This window comes from Lagopus leucura, unplaced genomic scaffold (genome assembly GCF_019238085.1).
Source record: "Lagopus leucura isolate 7727_CA_CO unplaced genomic scaffold, USGS_WTPT01 Super-Scaffold_100002, whole genome shotgun sequence".
Classification (NCBI taxonomy): domain Eukaryota; kingdom Metazoa; phylum Chordata; class Aves; order Galliformes; family Phasianidae; genus Lagopus; species Lagopus leucura.
Window position 1 is genome coordinate 35,254,705 of NW_024962263.1, and position 27,792 is coordinate 35,282,496.

The 27,792-nt window shown below is 38.6% G+C and overlaps 2 protein-coding genes across 2 annotated transcripts; one reads left to right on the forward strand and one right to left on the reverse strand.

Moving 5' to 3' along the window:
• Positions 1–482: 482 nt before the first annotated feature.
• Positions 483–16,085, reverse strand: CUNH18orf63 (chromosome unknown C18orf63 homolog). Its single transcript, XM_042868914.1, has 12 exons — positions 15,946–16,085; positions 15,671–15,860; positions 15,500–15,601; positions 11,203–11,259; positions 10,020–10,131; positions 8,256–8,297; positions 7,328–7,404; positions 5,889–5,998; positions 5,026–5,122; positions 4,841–4,926; positions 4,089–4,272; positions 483–2,735 (listed from the first exon to the last, which is right to left on the reverse strand). The coding sequence occupies exons 1-12, from the start codon at positions 16,083–16,085 to the stop codon at positions 1,683–1,685; spliced, it is 2,250 nt and encodes a 749-aa protein (XP_042724848.1). The 3' UTR covers positions 483–1,682.
• On the forward strand, positions 16,016–27,792 carry LOC122178769 (cytochrome b5). The gene is made up of 5 exons (XM_042869177.1): positions 16,016–16,227; positions 22,250–22,378; positions 24,189–24,218; positions 25,799–25,833; positions 26,656–27,792. The coding sequence occupies exons 1-5, from the start codon at positions 16,084–16,086 to the stop codon at positions 26,732–26,734; spliced, it is 417 nt and encodes a 138-aa protein (XP_042725111.1). The 5' UTR covers positions 16,016–16,083; the 3' UTR covers positions 26,735–27,792.

The window sequence follows — 27,792 nt, forward strand, 5'->3', positions numbered from 1 at the left end:
CTACCTAAGTAATACTGAATTCAAGCATGTAACATGCACGTAACATTTACACAGCCAATAAGAATACCCATTGTTAAGCCAGACAGATAGAACTTTTGTCTGTACAATTCTACTTCAGAAACATATTTACATTATGTAACATCATTAAAGCTTTCATTCTAGTACTAACTTCCGCAGGAGACAAGAGCGTTAAATGCACACTTGAAGTAATACCAGCATAACTGATCATTTTTACCTAGAGTGAGCTCAGTAATATTTCTTTATTTCTCTGTTTTAAATGGAACATGATAAAATGATAAAGCTTGTATTTTCCTTTTTATTTCTTAATTTGAGTTCTTGTAGATTGGACTAAGGGTGTATGCGTGTAGGTCTTTTACCTGTCTTTTTCTGGCAGAGCCTTTCTTTACAGATGCTTCCCTGTTGCTCTCCTTCGTTGAATGAATCAGATTTGAGGTCACTGCTTCATCACATGTCTACAGGGAACAAATATCTGACATCTTAAAGTATGGAAGGTTATACATTCATTGGAAAAAAAAACAACCCACCAACAGTATTTTGTCAATCAGATCTCACCAACAAGTATTTGTAATGTCTACCACTAGCAGCGTGAATTATAATCTCACTACTCCTCAAACCAGGTTTCATCTTGATATCCTGACTTACCCTGTTTAGAAATTGCTTCATGTCTTGTCACTCTAGAAGCTAAAATGTGTCTGTTAGATGGCAAAAAAAATCTTATGCCCCTTAGTTCCCAGTGGTTTGGCACTTAGGAACTAACAAGTCTAAAAAACTGTGCACATGGAACGGTAAAAAATGCCAGGACATAACACATCACATTTTATAGGTGAAAACAGAAGCACAACACATTTCATCCATGTATCCTATCTGCAGGACATCATTCCCATAAAAATTGTACTAAAATCAGCTTAGCTATTTGTATTATCAAAATACAGTAAGAATCACAGAAAATTAGGATTGTAGAGAATGCCTTGAGGTCATCTAGTTGCAACTTTTACTTAAAGCAGTGATAACTTCAAAGTTAGATCACATTACTTTGGGCCTCACCCAGTCATGTTTTAACAAACTGAACAGATAATAGTTCTATTTCTTCATGCAACTTATTCCAGTGCTTAACTACACTCACTCTGGAGATTATTTTCCTTATACCAAGGAGGAATCCTTTGTGTTGTGATTTGTACTTTTAGCAAAATTTAGATTAAACTCATATTTGCAAAACCTTCCATGTTCGTCTAACAGAGCACTGCTTTATATACTCTGCAGTCAGTACCACACAAACAATGAGGTTTGAGATTCCTTCCAGAGACTGCTCATTGATATGGTTTTACAGTGACTGAACACTGAAAAATTCACCCTTAAACAAATCTTGATAGACTGATAGAAAGTTAGATAGACAGTTTTAAAGAAATTGAAACTAGTTATTCCACCTTAAAAGCCTGAAATTAAAAAAAAAAAAACTGTCTGTCTCAGAGGTCAAAGTAAATCATCTTCCCTTCCAGAACAACACTGGTTCAAAACATTAATACGTGTGGTAGAAATTTTAGATAATTTTAGACAATTATATTGAGAATTATGGCAGAACATGATGAAAGTCACCCTCGTTATCGCTCAGTGTTGTTTCAGAATATGCTTATTTTGTGAGAACCAGTGATAGTGACTGTTCTTTACTGTACCTGTTCACAGACAGAGTTGGAAGGAAGACAGGTTGTCTTAGCAATACAGTTCTTAGAACAGTAGGATGCTTTGCTTTCATCATTTTTGGCAATGCACACTGTATCATTTAAGATGGATTCATGAATATTTAACCCTCGTCCTTCATTTGATTTCTTTGTTTGTTGCTGTAATAAACTGGAATTTCTCACTTCATTCTCTAATTTACAATTCTGCAAATGTACTTTCTTCGACTGGCATTGTTTCCTAAGAACTTGTATGGTATTTTGACTTGCAAAATTTTTTCTCACTCTTGAATTGGAAGTGGAAGATGCAAATGTATTTAGTTTTGGACTGATATCAGATTTCTGAAGCGCTGACCTAACATTCTTATGCAGTGAAGGAGAGTTTGCCTTATTGTGACTGACTTCACACGAACTCCAACCTGCAGCTGAGTTACTGGAAGAGTCAGAATTAATCATTTGTCCACTAGACTCTGTTTTCCACTGAAATACAGATACATCTTGTTTTATACATGCTTTCTCAGTAATTGTCTGAAGTGAGCTGCTGTGAGTAGCAGTCTTATAAACCCCAGCTAAGCTGGACTTGCAAGCAGTCAACATAGTAGATCTAGCACATTTTACCAGTGATTGTCTTTCAACATTTTTTCTTTCCTTCCCATCAGTTTGATTTGTGGTGTTTCCATTCATCTGTGTCAACCTTCGTTTGAAAATTGGTATAATCTTACTAATCTTTTTTGGAGGGTGTTTAAAGGCAGAGCTTCCAGGCACTCCTAAGGACTTCCAAAGCGGTAGCTCTGATATTCCAGGTATTTGCTTACTGATTAATTTCTCAGTTGCTTCAACGCTGATCTCTTCTGCACTTTTCTTGCTACTTGAGAAAGTGTGCGGTTTTGGCTCTTTGATCAAATGCTCCATCCAGTGGCTGTTCTCCTTACTGCGTGAGGAAGAAAAGCTAGCCAAAGCCTGTTTCCTTGGAGGTGTTTGGGTCAGGGATACTACACAAACCATCTCTCCAGCCAATTTCATAGACTCAGACTGTATTTCCTGCAATATAGGGAGAGCTGCTAAACTCAATTAACTGGGTTTAAAAATCTGATCACCTAATGCATCTCTATACAATATATATGATACACTCAACAATATATAACCATACAAAATCCTGTTTTGAATTATAACTGCCTGTATTTTTGGATAATATTTTCTTGTAACCGTAACTGAAGATCCATTTTTTCCTTTTCTAGTTTTTCTGTTGTTTACAAACTATGCTGCAATATTGTATTTCTCAGAAGGAAAGTCTTTAATTACAGATATTATCATTGACTCAGAATCATAGAACAGTATGGGTTGGAAAGGACCTCAAAGCCCACCCAGTCCCACCCCATGCCATGGGCAGGGCTGCCCCCCACCAGCTCAGCTGCCCAGGGCCCCATCCACCCTGGCCTTGAGCACCTCCAGGGATGGGGCACCACAGCTTCTCTGGGCAGCTGTGCCAGAGCCTGAGTGAAAAATTTCCCCCTAACAGCGAATATAAATCTCTCATCTTGTAGTTTAAAATATTCTTCCTTGTCCTGCCATTACTAGACCACGTAAAATATCTGTTATTATTTTGGTTTAGTGATTCTCAACTGGACAACGCCCTTTCAAAGGGGTCTGCAGGGAGTTTGTCTGATAGGCTCTTAGGACTAATAAAGGCATCTGTATATTGAACAAAAGATGCCTGAATGCCTATAAAAACTGCAGATGACAAGGAGAAACCATCCTAGCTTTGATCATTGAAGAGACCTAAATAGGAACTGCGTTCTGAAAGAGGATTATAGTATTTTAAAATCTCTGCAATTTCTGTCAGCATTCTTTGTTGAGAATTAATTACTTCACTTCTTTCACATACTGCTGCCCGAGAAATTTGAGTCTCACTCTTTGTTAAAACTCCAATTAAGGGTGTTGTGCCTCCTCTCCGTCACCTGCCAGAGTAAATCGAACAGCTGGAGTGCTTTTAAACACCCAAGTTTATACAACTTAATTTTTTCCTTAGTTTGTTTTTTAAAAAATAATTTGCAGAATATCTTTAAAACTTATTATTCCAGAAGGAGTGTGGGAAAGTCCTGGAAACTTGACTGTAAAATAAGGATGATAGAACAGCAAATACTGATGGCAACAAATTAATACTATAACACTAGTTCTAATGCTAATTTCCTTTCTAATGTATTTTTCAACTGAACAACAATATAACAATGTAAAATAATGACACATTACACATTTACTAAAAAGAACTTGATCATTGTTGAAAGCACATGTTCATGCTCTCAGAGTTCTGAATATCACAAAGCTTACTTCAAATCAGAAACAGAATACATGATATTAGTATTTTTATTAAGAAAAAAATGACAAAAACCTTACACACACTGGGGTTCGGGAGAGTTCCTGTGTAGCATAAAGTGCTTTGCTTGACATCCTTACTGGAAATCCACACAGATGTGAAAACTTAGCCTTTGCGTCAGAAATAAAAGAATTCAATACACTTTCTGAATCTGTTCTAGGGAAATACTGCACTGGATGACTCCGAATGCATCTTAGAGGGTACCTGAATAGTGTTCAGGGATACATAACAAGCTTCTTTGTATTTTCACAATTATGAATCACTTTCCTTTAGAAAAAAATATGAAGTATGTCTAAAGATTTTTTTTCCTCCAGAAAGTTGAAGAAAAGCATCTACTTTAAGTGACCAAAGCTTACAAACTTACAGGACTTCAAACATTCTACCCTACTGCAATAATGGTATATAACCTTTAATCTAGTCTTTCCTAGCAAGAAAATCTCTCTAAAATAAATATTTGCTCACCACAGTTTTACAGAAATAGTGTTAATTTAATTGATTCTTCTAAGGCACCATTTAGATTGGCAATATCATATTTGCAGAAGCTGAGAAGCAACCTGACCTATTTGACTTCCTATTATTCTAGCATATAATTTCTAGCATAAAATTCTAGCACAGATAGATGTAATTTTTTTGTTTCAGTTTGACTAACAATGCAATTCCACTGATTTCTGTGAAATTGTAGAAGAAAATGTGGAGCATTCAAAAATGAAAATTTAGGTCTCAGCTAGCAGAGTGATAGAGGACATGGAACAAAAATATTCTCAAAGGATACGTAAATAACCTTTCCCCTATTGGCTTGAAGTAAACACTCAAGTATATTTCTCTCCCCTCAGTATTCTCTGGAAGAATATATCCATACTAAAAAACAAACAAAAAACCCCACAAATGTGCATTACAAATTTAAGTTTATATTAAACATAAGGAGGAGAGGGAAAATACAAAACCAGTGCTTTTTACCAGATTCTTCCAGTGCATCTGAAATTCTTCATATGAGTGGAAAGGAGATCCTGGAGGAATTCTATGGCTGATGTTTATGATCTGACCCATTTTCATGCTGTGCACAGGTGGAAAAAAATGCTTATAAAGGATGTCATAAAGCTCATTTAAAAAAAAAAAAAGAATCAGGCATTGAAATGGGCCTGGGGAGGAGGAGTCACCAACCCTGGAGGTATTCAAGGAGTGCTTGGACTTTGTGCTGAGGGACACGGGTTAAGTGGGAACTATTGGTGACAGGAAGATGGTTGGACTGGATGACCTTGTAGGTCTTCTCCAACCTTGATGATTCTATGATTCCATGATTATTTGGCATTTAAAGCATTATTATTCTCCAGTTTTAAGAACTAACATCTTCAGTTCATAAGATAACAGAGCAAGAGCAACATTTCCTGAAATATAGGCAAGAGCTTGGAACCTACAAGGCTGATTGCTCTCATCTGTAATACCCACTACCACTGAGTATAAAGCAAATGAAAATGTATCATGACTTCTGACACTTATGATGAAAGCCATAGGTGAGGATTAAGACAGTCTGTCGCAGAGATGAAAATATTTTTGTCTTTAAATTTACACTTCCTTCTACAATTATACTCAAAGAAAAGTAACATTACAACAGCAGCAAATAGTACTAAAATTGAAACAATGTTTAAACACATAATTTGTGATTCACTCATTTTTCTTTCACATTTTCCATAACACTGAGACCTAGAAGGAAAATTTCGTGAATGTAAAACGTGTTCTTATCACTAGCACTGAATTTACAGTTTGAATGGCAAACGTTCCAAGAAATATTTGTTTCTGCTGTAATTTAAACAAATGCCTACCTTGGCAAAACATAGCACCAGTTAGTTAATATGGAATGACCATCAATAACTGTGTTTTCATTGCTTTCAAACAGCTTTATGGTGTTAGCCGAAATATCAAAATCTTCCAGCTTAAAATAGAAAAAAGTTATTTGCAAATATCTCTATAGTAGTACAAAATTTAAATATAAACACTAATCGTATATCACAATATAATGAAGTTTATACGTTATTCATTCATCTCTCACAGACTCTTTACGAAATAAGTAAAATCAGTGAAATTTAAATGTTAAGTGTGTTAATAAGAATACAAAACAAACTAAGAACTGTCTCACTTTCATGCAGAGTTTCTGAGTTTAATTTTAAAACACGTTTGACTGCCTAGGAACTTCAGAAGCCACTCTGCATGATCAAGTGATTTGAGGTTGTGGATGCCCCATCCCTGGAGGCATTCAAGGCCAGGCTGGATGTGGCTCTGGGCAGCCTGGTCCATTGGTTGGTGACCCTGCACATAGCAGGGGAGTTGAAACTAGATGAGCATTGTGGTCCTTTTCAAACCAGGCCATTTTACGATTCTACGAAGTGCCAAGATCCCAGCAACAGAATTAGAACACATTCTCACAAAGGAAAAATTTGGTTGTTGGGGCCAACCTAACACAGATTTAAAAAACATTTTCTCATTCTATGCTCTAGCATGGTTTGCATTTCTTAACTGATAAGAAAATCAGTCAATTTCTGTTTTAGAAAAGTATTCAAATAGTCAAACAGACAGTGAAGCCACACCACGATCCCTTCCATTAATCCAATTCCAAAATGACATAAGGACAGCTTTAATATTCATGCTGTCCAATTAGGTCACAAAGGAAATCTTATGTTTTCTGTTCTTTAAAAGAATACTTTGGATCCAAAATACTTATTTTGGAAAATAATCAGAAAATCTAACAAATATGCCTCTGTATGTGTGGATGTACTGACATGGCCAATTTTTAGCCTCAGCCATTACTTCTTAAGCCATTTACAAAGATGCACGACAGGCTGCACCTGTGTTTTGGAAGCTGCATAAAAAACACAACAAATTCCAGAGAAAACACATCCATTTACCTTATACATAGTGCTGACATATTACCTGCAGCTTCACTTCTAATATGTTACTCAAAACTGGTTATTTATTACAGTGAGATTGTGACTTGCTTTTAGAAAAGACTGTTAGAGGGAAATTTAGAAAGTAGTCTAGAATCTGTATGACAAAGATACTTGGAATGCTTGCTGGAATGCCTCAATATAAAAAAACACGGGTGTTACACACTTAATGATTGTATAGTTAGTCAACGTGATTACTTCTTAATACATCAGAAATAAGCCATTCTACCCCCATCATGCTAATTGTAAGTCACCTAGCAGAAATGAAGATAAAGAGTAGCAAGATAAATACAGCCATAGAAAATAGAACTGTGTTATACCTCGGGGGGTGGTAACCGGACTGAGCAAGCCTCCACACTGATGCAAAGCTGCTTTTCTGATACATTGATGTCTAGAACTAAAATAAAACTGAAGTCCAAAGTCCTGTTCCAAACCACAACTCAACTGTTAAGCTGCTGAACCAAATGATTATTTACAGCCATTACCAGTTAAAGTACTGAGTTTAAAAAACAGACCTCAGCATGGAAATAAAAATTGCATTTTAAGAATGAAAATAAACCCAACAACTAACTGCAATCTATACATCTCCCTGTGAACTCAGGGCCATCCATGCAACTGGGAGCTTGAAACTATATGTTTGACCAGGGCAAGCACTTACTGACTTTCCTCTGGAACATTCACCCACCTGTGGTGCAGAGTCTGAATGTATTACACTTCCAAATATATATTCTTGCTGCAAATTGGATGCCAAAATATTCATCTGTTGTAAATTGGATTCAATACCCCAAAACGTAATCTTTCGTTTTTATATCAGAGTTTTAAAAATAAATTTAGTTTTGTATTTCCTGCAATAGTTAAGCAGCATGCTTTAATTTTGCAAACCGCAAACAGTCAGTTTTGTTCCTTTTCCTATCTATTATTATGATTAGGCTTCCACACTGTAATTTTAGGCCAGTGCATTTAACTGTAATAATCATAATATTTTAATGATAGGTTTTAATCTATAGCTATAGATTAATAGTAGAAAAAACTACTTATCTGTGTGTAATCTTACAAGGCTTCAGACAAATTGACAACAATTACATAGAAAAAAAACAGGCTGCCATCAAGGCTGTTTTGTCTGAGATTACTTCAGAATGAAAAAATATTATGCTGTAATAAGATAGAGGCATCATTTCAACCTTAAGTTCACATAATTACACCTTATTCACTTACACAAGGTTACCCCTAACAGAAAGCTGTACTTACCAATTGCATTTTGCCTTCCTGTTTGAGACAAAAAATCTCTTCCTTAATAATGCAAAATAAGTAAATATTATTTTCTAAGCCATTAGCATCTTAAACAAAAAGCAAGCTAGACAAAAGTATATTAATGGATAAAGATTCACAGATTTCTTTGCCTTCTGAGAAGGAACTTACACATGGAAACATTTTTAATTGACTAAAAGGTCCATGAATTTCTTAAATTCAAAATCAAAGCTATATAGTACTACTATATATTTTAACATCTACCATAAACTTTGCCAGACTTAGCAATACATACATGATTAAGCAAGCTGCGTGCACCAGGAGCATGCCAGTGTTTGCTAAAATTTCACTGAAGCTGCATTTTATATGAGCTACTACCTAGCCTTCTACTTGTTATTACTGAATAAGCTGATTTCATAGACCTGTATGCTTTGAAGACACTGAAAAGAAAGATACTGCTAATGCTGTGGCTAGAAATAAGCTAACAGTACATAGCACTTTTCTCATTGTATATTTTGAATGATCTACACAACAGCTTTACTTAGTAGGAGCACACCATAGCATCTGAAACATCTATTTTTCCATAATTCAGTAATTTGAAAACTTATTGCACAATATAGAAACACCAGGCAACAGAACTTCTACCTAGAAGAACAATAATGAGTAGAAGATTGTATAATCAACAAACACACAGATGCAACAGTCATAAAATACACCAAAGAGTTTAGATACGCAGTTACCAAACCAAAACAGAATAGATAGGATGCATACCCATACCCTAGGCTCACTATAAAACTCCAAAAGAAGGACCTCTCAAAGGAGGTCCTTCCCCACTGGCAGTCAGCTCTTAAATGGGTCTAGGAGAGGTGCAGCCAGGCTCCACCTCTTCTGGCAGCACAGCTGAATTGCCTTCACCTGTGCTCCGATGGCTGACTCATTGCTCACCTCAGGTGATCAATCAGAGGTTCAGGCCATGATTCAGCAGTTCCTATACAGAGATAGATGATAGAAAAATGCTTCTGTACTAGGAAAACATAGTCAAGCCCAGCAGTTCCATTGATGAAAGCACAAATCTGAAAAACAGATGATGTTCTTAGAAGACGTTTACTGTTGTAGGGGGACTGTGAGGTCACAGCCTGAACTGGTGATTGAGCACCTGGTGAAGGGGTATGGCTGATCCAGGGAGCACAAATTGTTTGCATCTGTGCTCCCCACGTGATCAGAAGGGGTGGACCCAGGATGGAGCCATGCTGGGCTCATATAAGGGCCGGCCATGGAAGGGAGAGTATCTCTTGGGTTTAGGTTACTTTCTGGGAAGGAGTGCTGTATAGCTGGAGTCTTTTCCTTGCCTTGGTGAGTTTGACCTTTTTTTCTCCTGTATGTGTTTATTGGCCAGCCTGCATAATGCTTTGTTTAGTATAGCTGGGAACCTGTGAGTAGCGCAAATGCTTTGCTTAGTATAGTTGAGAGCCTGTGTGATCTTATTTCTTTGTGAGCAGAACAGCTATGTGATAATATCTGATTTGGAAATAATTAATTCTCTCTGTTATTTTCAATTAAAATAACATAGTCTATTATAAAGAGGAAAAGATAAAAAAAGTTAATTTTTTTTTTAGGTTTAAAACTTAAATAAAGGAGTAAATAAGCAATGAAAATGTAACTAAAGAAAAGATATATGGAAACAATATAGTAGTTAAAGTAAGGAAAGTAACTGCAATAATAAAAAAACAAATGCTTGATTCTTAATCTGAGTGTGTGGAATACCTTGCACCAGGAGATGACCAGCCTTGTTCCACTTAGGCGTAAGTCTGGCTGTGAGCGTGTAGGAGAGACAGTTTTGGAGGATGGCTGGATTAACTTTTTGTGGTGCTGCCAGCTAAAAGCCATCAATGAGAAAAGAGGAAAAAAAAAATACTTAATGTACCTTTTGTAAAGATTTATATCAGAATCTTAGTAAAGATACTGTTACTTTTAAGTCAAATCTGAGTGTAAGTTACACCTCTTTTCATCTACATAGCTACAAGTTAGCACAGTATTTGATGTAAACATCTAGATTTCGTGGTTTGTTGGAGTATGGTGTGCTACAATTCATCTAATGTTTTCATAGGGAATATAACTCCATTCGCTTAAGTTTTTTTTTCCCCAATGGAGCTATCTATTACATATCTTCATACAAAAGCTACAGCTTCCAAAACTTAAGTATATTAAGTTTGTGTGAAATTCCAGACCTCTTGCAATTGCTGAAGCAACATGCATGGAGCTTTGCTCATGTACGATACTACTTGTGTGTTTGACTCTACTGTATAGCTGCATGAAAGCAATACCTACAACTGGCTGTGCCAGAGCTTTGACTGCAATTAGTTTTTGTGAGTTAGCAATTTCAGTACCTCCACACATCTATAAAACCCACAATTAGTGCATACTAAAAGATAGTAAAGCATATGCAGAATGGCCTGAAACAGGAACTGCTGTTATGCTTCTGGGTTCTGTCTCTTTTCTATGCTTCACTTTTGCTTTTGAGACACCCTATCCTATGTGGGCTTGGGAGAACAAAACATGAGTGGGGAAATACTCAGCTCTCTAACACCTCATCAACAGAACCTACAGGTTATGTGGGTAGCTTCATGCCACCAGAAGGACTCTTTGGTCTGTCTTTGCCTCAAGGTTAAATGTTAATGCTTTTAAGCAGGATTAGGACCCCACTACAGCAGAGGAATCTAGTGAAATTGCTAAGGGAGTTTCTTAAGGTTTTTCGCTGACTGAGTATACTTATTATACTCAGATTAATGAGATACATTTTGACAACAGAATGGGCTTTTCTTTAAAACCTTGAACTTTCTCTTCTGTAGAGCAAATTGCTTGCCCTGTGAAAAATACTTGTCTTTGTCAACAGCAGTCACAGACAGATGAAACTGTCTGAAGAAATGAGACGTCTTCCAGCACTTACAGTAGCTCCTTGTCTTTCTACATATGCTTCACATAATCCTGATTTGTAGAATGGTATCTAAAAAAGAAAATTCAAGTGTCTGAAATTGAAGAGAATTTTATCAAACCTTACATCTTAACCACTGTATTGCTGCCTTAGAAAAAGCATACTGAGGAGTACTTAAAGAAAATAGCACATCCTATACTTTCAAGGGGAGTAACAGCAAAACTATATTTAGGTGTTTGCCATACAGCAATCTCATTTCTTGGTGAAGATGCATTGCCAAGTGAGCAAGAGACTGCCCAAAACAAAGTGGCAGAACCTGGCTCTGCTGTTCTTTGTGGCATCTTACCAAGTCAATTCTGTTCCACAAGAGGTTCACTCCCTGAGAAGATAATTTTGTCAAAAGAGAAAGACCTAAGCACTCATCAACATTACTAATGCGTAGTACAAGTGTGATTGAAATTAAGTAACTTATTCTTGGTGCTCAGAGTCCTTTGTGAAGATGTGTGGTTATATGTAACTACATATCCTTATTTATTAGTGGTTACTGACCGCCATGACAACTGAAATTTGATTTAATGTTCCAATAACAGGTGCAGAAAGGACATCTTGATACAGGAATATTAGCTGTCTGTAGATTAAAAAAAATAGGAAAACTTTAAAAGTAAACTCCCACTTCTAGTTTATTTTTTCTTACTATTAAAAAGATAATACATTGACTTTTTTTTTAATCACTTTCCAGTGGCTCAGTGTAATGTGTCAAACAAACCCAATTTACTTATTCTTAACCCACCCACAGAGGTCTAAGGCACAGATTACAGGCCTTTGGGAAATTAACAGATCTGCCTCAAAGTATTCTATTTGGCAGAATTTCTCATTTCTTCCCTTTACAGGGAATGGATTAACACTTTCTGAGTGCAAGGAATGTGCACATTCTTTCTGAGTATCCTGTTCATTGTCTCAACCTACAAAAAGCATTACAGTATCTCAAAAGATGTACCTAAAGCATTCCAAGTTTGTATGTTTACAGAGTAACTTCACACATTCATCAGTTTCAAGCAAGTTGTTCTGTAAGTTTTAACTGATGGCATTTAAAAACACAATAGTACATTTTCCCCAAAGCCAGCACATCACCCATCAAAAACATAAATTACTTCGAAAAAATGTCATAGTGTTTACTGCTAATAAGAATTGTGCTGATCTTATTACAGCTAATTCTAGTTGCACTAATAACATTGCTGAATAGCAAACACTGGTAGCTTCTGAAAATAACTCAGATAATTCGTTACCTGCAGACTTTTATCTGAGTGCTCCTCATCTCACTTTCTGGTAACTGGGGGCTCAGTGTTATTGTAGCAGCACAGAGTTTCTGCAGATCTGGCAGACTGGCAAAGAATAGAGACTGATGCCTTCTGTCATTCATGTTCTACCGCTGATTTCACTGAAATGGAACCTGGATCTTACAGGAATGAATTGCATTCTTTAAAGGTAGGTATTTACAGAACTTTGGAAGGATGTGATATCAGATAAACCACTAATCAGTTAATTGTCTTCTGACAAGATTAGATAGGTAATATACATATATGGCGAACAGAAGCAGGCAGCACAACATACTTTTTTTAAATAAATGTGTTATACTTTATTTTCTTTTAAGAACCAGAATATTAAGAGTAAACAAGGGTGAAAATATCCTTTACACATTGTGAGTTTGTTTGGGCTGGAATCTGTCTGGGATCCAAGTGCTGAGGAATTCTTCGGTGAAGTTTGTCCCCTACTGGCTGGCAAGAAAATTAAAGTGCCAGGAGTTCAGCAGAGAGAGACACCCTCACCAAGTCATACAAGGACCCCTCCTAGTGCTGCAGGAGACTTGTGTACTCCCTGCTTAAATCCACCACTCATCAGGTGACAGGTCAATGCTGTATCCTTGCCTATGTGAAAGGCAGTATTTTCTTATGCAATACTGCAATCTCTACTGATTCAGAATCACATTAAGCTATGTTGTTTTCCTATTCTCATACTCAAAGTATGCAAAGCAGCGTTTTTGTCTCAGTGGATGTCTTAGTTGTGGGTATCTTAGTTACATTCTGACACAGCTGTAAAAAGAGAACAGACTTGTTCTTTGGAGTGGAAGGTGATTTGAAGTACAGTGGTCCTAATGAAGCTGTATCTCACAACCTAAGCTATGCCTTAAAATAGAAATTGACTACATTTTGTGGGCAAGAGTATGAGGCAGTTTGGGGGAGGCAGTTTGGATCTCAGGCCACAATATTGTCTTGAATTACATGTGACTGGATATTTTAGAGAGTTAGAATGCAGAGCATGTGTATGCTGATTGCTGTAACACAGACCAGGCCTGCTGCAATTCCATAATTTTTGGAATTTTTCTAAAAAAGCATTGAAAAGAACCAAAATAGCCAGAAGTTCAGACAAAGGACAAGATCCTACTATTCCTTCTTGCTATTTCTCCCACAAATGGGCGGAGAGAGCAGTCAGTGTAAACTGTTATCATTCCGTAATGCTTTGCACAATTCAAATAGCAATAACTATTTCAGGACTATACACTGAGCAGAGACAGGAATTTCTTCCTTTCCCTGAACTTGCTCCTCAAAATGCATTGTCGGTAAGAAAGACCAATGCTAACAAATTTCAAGAGTGTGAATAACATAGTTACAGTTGTTACCTGGTTTTCTGTTATGTGCCTACTGTATGAATCTACGTACTGCAGCACAGTCCAGGTGCAATACAAAGGAAATAGAATGTTTATGACAAAATGTACATGTAAAATTTCATTATTCAAAGAAAATACAGACCTTTACTACAGCAGAGATCTCAAAGTGCTCCACAGAGAAAAAGGCAGGCTGAAAATCTACTTTGTATCCAAGGGGAGCCACCAGTGCTACATACCAAAAGCAGCTGTTTTAATGTTTCTCCTACTCACCTCCAAATCAAAAAAAAATTCTTTTTGGAAAAATGACCTTACCAAAATGGGTGAAGTTATCAATAAATAGAAAGCAATTTTGTTGTCCAAATGTTATGAAGTCATTAGATATCTGAAAAGCAGATTGTGTAACTCATAGGATCCTTGGAAAGGACCTCTAAGGGCCATCTGGTCCAACTCCCCTGCAGTGAATATATGATATTGTTTAAATCAATAAATATGATAGACTGGATAAGCTTTTTGAGGAATGATTTCAACAGTTTTTGCTAGTTCTGACAGTTTTGCTGTTCTAATTTTTTTGCTTTGCATTACTTACTGCGAAACACTAAAAACCTTTATCTCAAATTGTAGGAAAATCCCAAGATTGGTGTTTTGAGACAATTTTTGAGAAAATGGTATTTCCTTGTTTCTTATCCTTAAAATATCTCAAGTTTCTTCTTGCTATAATGAAGAGTGACAGGAAACTTCATCAGATAATTAAAAAACCTATGGTTGCCTTTAAGGCAAAGCACCATTTCAAACAAATGGAGAGAAAAATCATCTTATCAGATTGTGAACACAGAAAAGAAAGGCTGGGTCCTCTGCTTTCATTGACCCTTCAAAAGACTTTTAAAGTTCAAACGGGGATTTCTGTGATAAAGATCACAGAATGTAAAGCACATTACAGTGTTCCTGGGCTTTGCTCTCTGGCAGAGGACAACTCTCCTGTGGGAGCCACTTGTTGTGTTCTTCCCAATGATCATAAAAAACTAATGGGGCGGAGTGCTGGTAGATGGTTTGTTCCCTCAGGGGAGAGCAAAAAGAGAGAAGTGCCCAGAGACAGAGATCTGCTAATCAGGAATTGCATAAAACAAACCCAAGTGCCTTCTTTATCTTATCAGTAGATCTTGACTGTGCAGGAGGAATTACACCTGTAGATGCAGTGATTGTAACACGCCATCTTAAAACCAACACAACTCATGCTAAGGTGGCCTTCAGTCAGAGAATGGCTGTCACTGTTCTTCATTCAAAACAGGCAATCACAGAATTGGTGAGCAGTATTTCTAGTTTTCATACCAGCCTGGGCAATGGCACCCAGGGAAGGAAGGCCTTCCTCATTAGTACTGAAAGCTACACAAAGCTGTGAGGGGCTGCACGGACTTGTGGCCATTGGGTTTGCTGTCATAAACTGGAGGTAGCACCTGAATCGTGCCCTGTAAGCGTTATGTCACTTAAGTTACGTTAGAAACAAACAAGCAATCCCTCCTCCCCACCAAAAAACGAGCAACCAAACAAAAAAAAAAAGACAACCTAAAACCACACTGGAAGCAGTGAATCAGGACGCTGCCAACCTGAAGGAGTTGACATACACACAGCTGCTCTGGAGCTGGGTTTTACCTCAAATAAAACTGAAGGAAAACAGGGCAACTGTGTGTGGAAGATCGCAGCCGAGAGAAGGCGAGGGAACAGCTCCTGACCCCTCAGAACGGTGGGCAGGCGCTAACGAAGGCCGTGAGGGCGCACCTGCGGCAGGAGCGTAGGGCGGTCCCGTGAAGCGCTCCACCTCACGGCCACAGCGCGGCGCCAACAGCGCCTCCCGCCCGAGCAGCCACAGCGGAGTGTGGCCTGAGGGGAAGATAAGCGGGCAGGAGTCCGCACGCCTTTGGCTGACTGAGGGGAGGCGGCGCACGTGACCGAGTCACGCGCAGAGCGCCGATCGCGCCCAGGGAGGAGGAGACCTGGAGCGCACACCCCACATCTGTGGCGACATCGTTAGCCCCGCCCTGTACATGGGATCCGCCAATCCCCGGCCGATAGCGTGATGACTTCTTTGAAAGACATACCCTTTCGCCAATGAGAGAGCAAGAAGTGGAGGGGGGAGGCGGGTGGTGATAGGCTGTTGGCGGGGCTGTATTTGGCGTCCGCGCGTGAGAGCGGGGCTGTGGTGAGTCGCGGCGGTGTGCTGTCTGTCGGGTGGTGACATGGTGGGCTCCAGCGAAGCGGGCGGTGAGGCGTGGCGGGGCCGCTACTATCGGCTGGAGGAGGTGCAGAAGCATAACAACAGCCAGAGCACCTGGATCATCGTGCACAACCGCATCTACGACATCACCAAGTTCCTGGATGAAGTGAGTGCCCGCGAGCGGGAAGTGTCCGTAGGGGGCGGTCGGCTGTGGGCTCCGGGCGGCTCTCGGGGCGGCGGCTGTCCCCGAGCGTCGCCTAGGCAGTGGTGGGAGCCGGCTGCTGCTTGCGTTAGGCTTGCCTCGTTTGCAGCGCAGCCCTCTCGGTGCAGCTCCGTTCCCGAGGGAACTTCTTAAATATCTGGCTGTTCCACGTGTTGACGACTCCGCGGAATGGCACTCTTGGGTTAAAATGGTCCGTAGTTATACTTTATTGTTTGCCCTCTTCGCATGCTTTTGGTAGCTGGCTGACTTCAGAAGTGAAGTACTGATTTTTGTAGACCTAAGGCACTCTAAGGTATTTACACGTGACAGATAAGAAGAAACTCATGCTGGCCGCATGCTGGTGCATCCTGGGTTATGGTAAATGCTTCTCAGCAAAGCAGGAATTACATTAGCTGTTTCTATAATATTACCGGTCAAACTCTGTACCCCTATGGCTTCTTCTTGCAGGAGCTGAAAAGCTTAATGTATTTCAGTAATTAATTCTAGGCTACTGATAAGGCTACTGGTCCTTCTGAGAGAGTGCTGCTAAAACATCATCTCACTCTTTCCTGATAGGAGATTACACATGAGTATCAGTTTACCAGGGAGTGAAGAACTGGAAACAGCAGCAAGCTTCACCAGTCTTATTCCTTAGTTCAACATGAAATTCTTCTAGCTGCCGCCTTAAACTATGGAAATATTCCCTTAGTGCTTCTGGAGTCGAACACTTTCCAATGCTTCACTGTTAAAGACACTGGATGTTCTCATGCTTAAGATGTGAATGGTGGTGCTGCCTTTCACTACATTACAGTACTTAGAGGGTATGTTTTGTCTGTGCAGCTGCAGTCTCCACTAAAAGCTTGTAGATGCTTTGTGGAACTTGGGCTTGGGGAACCATCAGCCTTTGTCAATACTGAATTGAATTTAGTAGGTGGTGTGAGGTATACACAGTGTGACTGCATTAGCTTAGTTTCCTAAGGCCAAGGCTTAATAAGATGAAGTGCTGGAGAAGAAAAGGGTTACATACTTTGATATCTTACTGTAGGTAAAGACTCCAGCAACCGCTTTTTTTTTTTTTCCTCTCCAAGTGGAAACTCTCTTACTCTCTTAAATTTTATAATTTGAATATATATCTGAATTTTCTTTTATATCAAGGTATATCCTCTTAAGATGGGTAATCCAAAGAGCTCAGTTTTTGGAGTGTGCTGTCTGAACATGTTTGACATGAAAGACCATGCTTGAGACTGGGAACTTTGGTATCATCTTCTTCATTTAAAGGCTGTTGGAACCCATGTTACTGCAACTTTGGGAAACTTTTATAGTTTCGGGTCTGGCATCCTCTAGGAAAAATTAGTTATTAGAAGTGATTGTGTACTCACAGCAGGATATTATGGCTTTATCTGTACTGCAGATAATTAAATACATTTATAATATTAAATGTAAATTAATGAGTTAAGCATGGTGGTAATGTTTGATCATGTTTTTAGGCAAGTAAATAAAGCAATCCTGCTGCACATGCTTTGACAGCAATCTAACAAGCTAAACAAGTAGTTTAGTATATTAAAAAAAAATAAAAACCAAAAAACAAAATAATCAGTGTCCTGATCTCTGCTTCCTCTTGCCTAATTTCTTAGGTCCTCCTAATTTCTTTGATGGAATCTTGGTTGGATTGCTTAAGCTTGGCCAATGTGAATAAGAACGCCTCTACCTCAGAGAAATTATGTGTTCTGGAAGCATGCTATGAAATATGTTGAATATTCACCTAGTGTTAACTTCATGTTTAAGTTACTTTATCATTTCAAAGATTGATTTGGAAACACGATTCAGAGTGAAAACATTAATGGCCAATGTAGGCTTTCTTCATAAGCTGAGAACTTGTGCTTTCATAGCACTTCCTAAATGGGATGGAGAGCTCTCTCAAAATGGGTTTTGGAATGCTGATTGAATTAAATGCAGAAAAAAGAAATACTGTTTTACTGTGCCAGAATGAAAAAATGGCCTCTCTGCCATGTGGCAGTGAATTCACAGTTTTGTGATATGGTGATATTCTTCTGGAAGATGGGTATAAGTTAATGAATAGCTTACATCAAAAGGTGCCAGTAGGAGCACACTGTTAAGTCTGTCCATATACCACGTGAATTCTTATTGCAAGACTGCAAGACCTTGCAGTCTAAAGATTAAAGCCAGTGTTATGGTGAAACTTGCAGGGGGATTTAAAAATGCTTTGAAAAAGAGCAATTCTTAGCATTCTTCCTGTGAAACACTGCAGGCTGTAATTGTTTTGGAGAAGTGGGTGCTCAACCAGTGAGTGTTTTCTTTGCACTGTGTATAAAACCCTAATGATGGCTTTCAAAAATACAACTCACAAGAAGGACTACTCTTCTATGCCCCTTAAGTCTTATGTGATTGCAGAATTTCTGTTCTGCAGCTCTAACAGTTGATGGAACTAATTTGGAGAACTCCTAACTGTGTGAAAGTGTCCTTAAAAGACTAACAGCTGTTTGCTTTTCTACACAGTAGAGCCAAAGGTTCTCAGGGCATTTCTGTCTCTGCTTCTGGTGTATTTTGTAGAATACAAAACTGGTGGAGGCCTTCAGTTATCTCCTCAAAACTTAAATTGGACTGAAAACTCAATTCACCCCTCAAGTATGGGGGGCAGGATGGGGTGATAAGAATGGTGAATTATGGTAGTTAAACAATCTTGGACTATGACACTGGGGAAGTTGCGTGACTGTGGCAAGAGGGAGAAGATCTGATAGGTGTTCTGGATGAAGTAACTGCAGACTTTTGACCCAGATGACAACAGTGAATTTAACTGCTTAGTTGCTTTATCTAAATCTAAATGTGCTGCTATAAGTAATTAGTCTATGCTGCCTTGCTACAAACTTCCGTTACACATGTAACTTAGATATCTATGTTGTTAAATTGGGACAGTCTTTGGAATGAGCTAGAGTAGTTTGAGCAGCAAAAACCTTTTCATTTCGATTGAACCACATATTTATCAGCAAAAATACTTACTTCAAAAGGACTTTGGTTTAGGGGTCATTAGTGGGATAGTCCATGAACTTCTACTTCCAGAAAGCTTTTCTAATTGCAGTGGAAGTTCTGGTAGAAAGTTTTTGCTTATCATGTGGAAATATGAGCCAAGGCTGTGCACAGACAAACTTTGAGAGGACTCATTGAACCGTGGAAAACGGGGAGCTTTTGATAGAGAAGTCATTTCTTGTCATTTGTGAGGCTTTATGTTTTCTCTTTTTTGTCAGGGGAAGTCAAGTCTTTTTGTTGTTTGCTTGTTTGCAGGCAGGCTGTAAATTTTCATTTTTAAACAGAGTTATTGTCAAAACAAAATGTGTGAAGTTTCAAAGTACTTTTGTCTAGTAGGTTACTGGTAATGTCTTCTGCTATTTGGATTAAGTTGGAAATGTGTTTATCTCTAGTGTAGTCCTGCTGATACAAGGGGAAGAGTACTACTGGTCCAGCTTTGGTGGCAGAGGTCAGAGTGAATTTGACTCCAGCAGCTGCTGTGTAGCAGGGCATTGGTCATGGTCACGCTTCCTCTATGATGACACTGACTGCAGAACCATGGTATTGGAGGAATCAGTTGCTGCTCAAACTGAAAACAAATTCATCCGAGGGAGGCTGGAGTGCCTTTTGGAACTGTTTGTGTAGCTCTATGATTATAGTAGTACAAGGGAAGTATTTGGGAACGCAGTAGTGGATGACTGTACTGCAGTCAGCAGTCTGCAGGTGGTTTGTTAAAGTGCCCCGTGGAATGGCTTTAACTTAGATGCAGTTGTATGCTAGGAATCCACTTGTTTGGCAACTGGCTGAAGTTAATGGTGTTCTATCTGTCTACTTCTGTGAATGAGTAGGGCTTGGATTCACTTCAATACGTGAATTTGAATGTACTTGGTATTAGAGCTTTATAAATTGCATAACTTTATTTCCTTTTTGCTAGTTGTTGACGACTTTGTTGGCAAGCATGTTTTCCAAGGAATTTTGCTGCCTTTTCTGCTGAAGGTGTACATACACTTGACAGTAATCTTTCCACGTGGCTTTTCATGGTCAATACAGCATGCCTCTGGGGGATGGTGTATTTCTGAGAGCACAGTTCTTAAACATAGTATAAAAATATTGCTGTAACTGAGTCTTCACGGAATTCATTCAACAATATCTAGAACCTGTTAGATCCAAGTTCAACATTTTAGACTTGGACTTGAACGATCCCTAAACTTTTGTTCACTCCTTTCCCGGAATACTTATCAGGCTGTATTCAAGGGCAAGATTTTAGTGAGCATGCCATGTTTGCAAGCCTGTTTGCGTAATCTTTACTCTGCATGCACTCTCTTAACCTTTTTTGGTGCAGCTACTATGGCTGATAGCTCTATCAGTTGCTTAATCTTGCTTTTGCTGAGTCATACTAAAGATCCTTTGCCATTCTAGGTTTTTGTTTTTTTTTTTTTTTTTCAGGGAAAGCAGCCTTGCTTTTGAGCAGCTTTCTCAATCTGTAAAAACACGTGCCTTTGTGAAGATGAATTCAAGCTTTGGAGTTCTGGCATAGCTGGAATACTGTCGTCTTAATCTATATGAACGAGTCGTCTTTTGTGAAAGAGAAAGGATTGATAACAAGTTAACAATGAGGATTTGAAGTAAATGGTAACTTCAGTTCCTTAGACCAGGAGAAATGTTTGTGTCACTTTAATCTCCTGTAAGAATGGCTTTTCTGTTCAATTACACGCTAGGCAAGATAACTTTAAATAGAATTTTTGCGTACATTCATCTTTTTAGATTCTGTAGTCAGAAGCCTTAATAATGGAATTAAGGCACCAACACCTTATTTCTTCTGTCCATTCTCAAGTAGTAGGACTTTATGGTTGCCTTACTCCAAGGCTAAAACAGTCTCAACTTATTTACCTAACAACTCCTGTTGTTTATGGAATAGCTCCCTGCTTCCAAGTTAAGCAGTGCATCTTTTTGGCAAGTTGCTTATCTGATAACTGATGAACTTGTTGATGCTGAGAACTTGCTCAACTAGACAATGATGTATTGCTGTATATATGCAGTTGATTAATGGATAAAAATGTAGAGCTGCATGCAATTCCAAAAGTGCATCCTGGGGAAGAATAAAAGTCAGTGGTTAGCAGGGAGTTTGGTTAAGGGAATAGTGATGAGTTGAGGCACTGAGAGGTGAGTGACTTCTTGCAGTCTCACTGCTTTACCAGCAGTGGAGTCTTGGGATTCCATACTCTGCTAGAATCAAACTGCTTTTTTTTGCGTCTTGTATGTGCTTCCAGCACTGCTTAAGCTGCACCAAAGTAGCTGGCTTACTGGATAATTATGGAATAACTTTTTTAGGAAAGAACGCCTGGAGGTTAGGAGAGGAGGCTCCATCCTCAGGCTGAAGCTGGGATTACCTAGGTCAGGTCAGGTTCCTCGGGACTGTGGTGAGGCAGGCTTAAAAGGTAGAAATTCTGCAAGCTCTCTGGCCAGCTTATTCCACTGTTTGATTACCTGGTGTAGGGAACCTGCTTTGGTAGGGGAGTTGGACTCGATCTCTGGAGGTCCCTTCCAACCCCTACAATTCTGTGATTCTGTGATTACCCTTTTTATGTGCATCTTCTTTACTGCAACTTAAGTTTGGATAGAAATATTTCTATCCAAGTTGTGGAACTGTGAACACAGAGTGTAACTTTAGATAACAGCTTGACTGCTGAAATACTGATTGCTTCTGGTAATGTTCTAAATGCTGCTTTAGCTGCTAGGGTAATGTTTCTTGCTGGTCTGTCACTGATGAAGTGGAGACCTTTCTTCTTTGATTTTGGTCTCTGAGAAAGCTAAGGCTTTCTGGTTATTTAGAGGGTCTTATATTTGCTCTAAGAAGTCTAGCAAGGACTTCTATTTATTTTCAGAAATAAATAAATGAAATTCCCTATTTAGAATAGGGGATGGTTTTCAATAATGAATTCACACTGATTAAAACTTGCAGCACCCGGGTGGAGAAGAAGTCCTCAGGGAGCAAGCTGGGGGAGATGCTACTGAGAACTTTGAAGATGTTGGCCACTCTACAGATGCAAGGGCACTGTCGGAAACATTTATTATTGGGGAGCTTCACCCGGTGAGTATGCAAGAATACCAGTACTTGATGTTTTTGTGTGTAGCTATTTTGTGCTGATATTTTGCTTCAAAATGTGGCGAGTTCCCAGTTTGGTTGGATGCTACTCTGTAGCTCTGGATGCACCTGGTCTGGAGAGAGTCCTCCCTTGTGAAGTGAGTTGACTAGTGCAGAATCGGGATGGTAACATCTCAAACTTGGCTTCTTTGGAATATTTCATCGCTTTGTTTTTGAATAAGTTGAAAATGGAATCATGCTGTTTCTGGTGCACCCTTTGAGCTTTATAATGAGACTCTGTAATTCTTGAAAGTTATATATCTAACTGTCAAGAACCTTTCTTATATCAACATGCCAAGTGTTTACTTAGCCACTCTCATGCATTCATCATTGTAAATGGTGTGCCAGGCTTCCATCTCAGCCTAGAGCTTTGTATGTATATTTAGAAGACTGCTTCAGCTGAACTGTAGAATTGCAGCGTGGGTGAGGCTGGATGGGACCTCTGGGTCCATCTGGTCCCACCTCTGCTCTAGCAAGGTGCCCAGGCCCATGTCTAGCTGGCTTCTGCAGATGTCTGAGGAGGAGACTGCACAGCTTCTTTGGACAACCTGAGCTAGTGTTCAGTCATCCCCACAGTTAAAGAAGTGCATCCTGACGTTTAGATGGAAAGATGGAAAAATAAATCTGATTCTTTGTCTGTCTTCCCTGTCTTTGGTTCCTTGTGTCTTGTGCTGTGTTGATGTTGCCTGCTTCTTGTCAGTTTCCACTAGATCATGTCACTTTTCTTTTTCTGTACTTTCACACTTACTGTTCCTACCACATGTTTGCTGCCTCAAGCTTTGAAGGATAATTTCTGCTGCCATGGCTGCCTTCTGTATGTCGTTTATAAGCTCTCCAATGGCAGTAGTTGAAAACCACTTATGGGAGACCTAGTCAGATAGCGTACAGGGAATTGTACTTTCCATCCCTGCCTGTTCTCTTGTCCTCCCCAATATTTTGTGTCTTGCTTTTGGGGTGGATATGTACTACTCAAGACCGTGATATCACGCTGATCTTGGGATCAGAGTCCTGATCCTGTACCTATCTGAGGTTCTCTCTTGATGAATATTACTAGTGTAAGCCTCTCCTAATATGAAGTAATTCAGGTCTGGTGCATGTTTGCAGTCCTGCAGATTTACCATCTGTTTCAGGTGGCAGCTGTTACCGGTAAAATTATTTGTATCCTGGCTGCCAGTACAGTTCATTCTTGTTTGACGGGTGCCTGTTTTCGTTTGGAACAAACATTTCAATAGTTTTGTGTACCATACACTTAAAACAGTCACTAAGGTGCTGTTTCTTTTGTAATGAATGTGACTGTCCCTCGTAAAGCTTCAGGAGTTTCTGAAAGCTCCACGGAACTTGAGACCTTTGCATTGGAGATTATACCAAACTAGTTAGGTAATTGTGCTCAATAATATGAGTAGGCTTGGTAGGAGTAAGTAGTTGCTATTTAGGGAAATGTGTACTGTATGGAGACGAAACAAATGTGAAAACACTGATAGAAGAAATAATTGAGTGCAGAATGAAGTTTCACTTCTTTACTGTCTCGTGGCAAGTATTATACAAGGAGGTGATCTTGTTTATAGTAGCTGAACAAAATACACTGACATCTCTTTTGCAAGTCTCTTTCCTAGTGGAAAAATAGATACACATTAACAGATGAGAATTGTGAATTGAATTGAGTGATTAAATGTATTTTTTAATTTATTTATTATTTTTATGTCTGGGTGCTCATCTAGATGGTTGGTTTTTTTTTTTTTTCTTTATTTTCCTGCAGGATGACAGACGGAAGCTTCAGAAACCAGCAGTAAGTGTGTTTCTTGCAATTATTTCTTTTGAGTGTTAGGTGGCGTCTCTGTAAATGGTATATTCAGCAGCAAAAATAATTAACTTTATTTAAGTGTGGTGTTTCAAATCATAAGCCTCTTAAACTTGTTGATCTGGCCTTATAATTTATTGTTCCTGTTAGCTGTTCTTTATTGTAATTTTTGTGGTTTCTAACAATGAAGTTAAGTCTTATGACATTATACTACAACAAAAAGATGAGTCTAGAATCTGTCAGTGGTTATCTAGTATCTAGTTTAAGAAAAACATTTATAGACAGGATAGATTAAGCTTATACTTACAAACAACAACAAAAAAAAGCAAATGGCTTAACAACATATCGGCAACGCTGGTAGATAAAGAATTCAGACAGATTTGATAGCTGTAATATAGATCAGTTATTTTACAATTGTGAACCCTTTTCAAGATGCTGTTTGCTTCCTGACTACTGCAGCAGACTTTGATGTCCTGTCAGTGCAGTAGTGTGTTTGTTCCAACATATTCTTCTGTTGTCATTAAAGTTGTGTTAACATTCAGCTTGTGAACTCCTAAAATTAGTGTCTATTAAAGAAGCAAGTAAATCAGAGATGAAACTGCACAGTTGTTGCTGCTGAGCAAGTAGAGGCTGGTCGGTTGGGACCATCTTCTGGCCTTGGCACGTCTGTTTATATAAGGTGTTACACTTAATAGGTGTTAGGCCATGCTCCACGTGGTTTGACTTTAAGGTTCTTCATGGAGGTATCCACAAAATCAATAGAGATGGGATTACTGAGCCTTTTTCTTTAAACCTAGCGTTTGTTGTGCATCAACCTGTGACAGGCTTCTGAAAAAGTAGCCTGTTTAGACCTGTGAAAAGATGTGAGGAATCTTTTTCACTTTTTGAGAACATTTATAGTTCAGTCATACTGAAGGAGTTCATTTTTCTGTTCAGCTTTAATGCTTAGATCTTCAGGGCTGTGTGCAATTGCTAATCCAGAAATGAATAAGTATTCTTAAAAACTGTGCAGCCAGCATTTGATCTTCCAGTGATTTTTTTTCTGTGGAAACTGAATTTTAAAAAAGTGCATGTCTATATCAAAAGATATAATATAAAATAAATATAAAAGATATAATAACTTGCCTGTAATTCTTATACAGTCTGAAATGCCACACTAACAGACTGAGCTTAATAAGCCTCATTTGGATATAAATCGGGACCTTGCTTCAGTGTAAGAGTCTCATGTATTCATTTGGAGTCCATTCAATTGGATTTTCAGCAAGCAAGTGATCTTTGTCTTTTAGGCCACTAAAACTTTTCATATGTAACCTAAGGTTGAAGTTTCATGGAAATCTGGCAGCAAAATTTCTTGTAGTGTATTTTTTAATGAATTTTGTTGCAATATTGACTACGGAAACTGCTGCTATCTAGCTTCTTATTCAACAGTTCTGTTACAGGAAAGAGGCAGAGCACTGAGTTGTGCTGAAAGTTAGTCTCCCTTGATCAGTTTTGAGAAATTCAGGGGCCAGTTAAGTATGGACAGGAGTATGTGCTTAATGTAAATCTTTCTCTGCTTTGCTTTTTAGGAAACTCTTATTACCACTGTGGAGTCTAATTCCAGGTACAGTATGGCATATGGTACCAAATTTGAAATTACTCACAATAATGTTTCTGAAGTTCAGAATGTTATAGCATCTCTCTGTAGGAAACACAGAGTGGAAGGATGCTGCATAACAAGTTCCATTCTGTGTGTACTATGGTTTGGCATCTGTGTGCCATCTTACATGCATGTTAGTGTAATGTCTAGATTGTTTTTTTTTTCACATTGATGTTTATCAGGCTCTACCAAATTGCTTATGCAAGCCCTCACTTCTGGATGCTGTTGGCTGAATAGAAGACATTTGATGCTATTAGTGATGTGTCTTTCCATTTTTAAGATTTGTTGTATCTAAGGGAAACAAGAGGATTGTCTACAAGAAGGAAAATCTGTCGGTATGGTGGGTGGGCATATGTTCAAACATCATTAAATCATTACTTTTAAAGTTATACTTTGCTTACTGTTGCCCATTGCTGAAACCTCAGAGGAACTTCTTGTACCCCTTGGAATGAGAAGCTGGGTATTTGGAAGTTGTCACATGTTAAGTCCTAAATTTCTATGAAATAGTTTTGGAATGAGTGATATTCTGGGCATGATGCTATGACTTTAAACACATCTGAAGTCTTCCTCTTTTCTAGCAAACAAATCTGTTGTAAGCTTTAGTGCGCAGTCTGAAGAGGACAAACTTTTTTTTCTTGGCTAGAGTGTTACTGGCCTGGGTGTTCTGCTCTTGTCTTCACATTACATATTTCTTGGGGTGGGAGGGGCAGACTTTATTGAAACTGACTTTTTGAAACTTGCTGGGTGTCACTTCCTAAATTACTTGTTTCAAAAACTTCTTCCTAGTTCATGGTCCAACTGGGTGATCCCGGCAATAGCAGCAATTATTGTTGCCCTGATGTATCGTTCCTACATGGCAGAGTGAGCATCTTACTGGGAACTAATGCAAGAAGAGACTGATCTGGGAGAGAATAGAAGCAATCCTAACCCAATGTATTTCCAGACAAACGCCTGATATCCGAAGATAAATTCAACTTTTTCAAAAAACTGAACAATTCTTTTCTGCTGTGCACTTTTCTTGATGTTGCCTTCTGATTTGCTGTACTGAAGTAATAAAAAGGCAGCATTTCTTTTCGTATAACGACATATTCTCTAAGGAATGATTTGATAACTGTATTATTTTCTGTATTAAAATAGTTTTGTAAGCAGCATTCTGATTCTGGTTATATCTTTTTAATCTGTAATGGGTCTGTAGGACTTTCTTTGCATATAAATTTTATAGCTTTAAATTACTACCAAAATTTGTACATGTTTTTGTCTATGTACACAGCTTAACTTAAAAATCATGTTGTCTTCTTATATGTGGAATGTTAGAGAAAGAGGTCTAATTAAAATAAACATAATGGAAAAAGCTGAGTATAGTAATGAGTACAGGTGTCTGTAAGTGGGTGCGTCCTGCCAGCTGGGCTATAAGAAGATAACTTTCCTTCCCTCTTGCCATGTGCTCTTAGAGTTGTTACAGGTATTCCTGCTGGCAAGCTGTTCTGTTTGACTGCCAAGGGAAAATTAAAAGTAAAATATGAAATCCACTGACCCAATTACATGTTTCCGTTTTGTGAACTGTTGAACTGTTCTGCAAAAAAGGCAGAAAGTGCTCTTCCACTAAATTCCACTACAGGTAATATAACTGCTACTGAGTAATACTGTTCTTGCCAAGCACTCAGGTGACTCTGAAACTTGTTCTGAAACTTCCAGACTTGTATGCAGTCTTCAACTTTGTCATGGTATGTTGTGAGGGGAAAAAAGTGATGCTCAGAATCTGTTTTTGATTGTTCTGTTATGTGCTCCTTGGTGCTGTACTACGGAGAGATGACCATTTTCTGTGCTAAATACAGGACTGAAAGTGTGCATTTTGTGGTGAATTTTTTTATTTTTATTTTTTAGTCATATATAAATGATCATGAATAAAAGTTTAATTGCTTA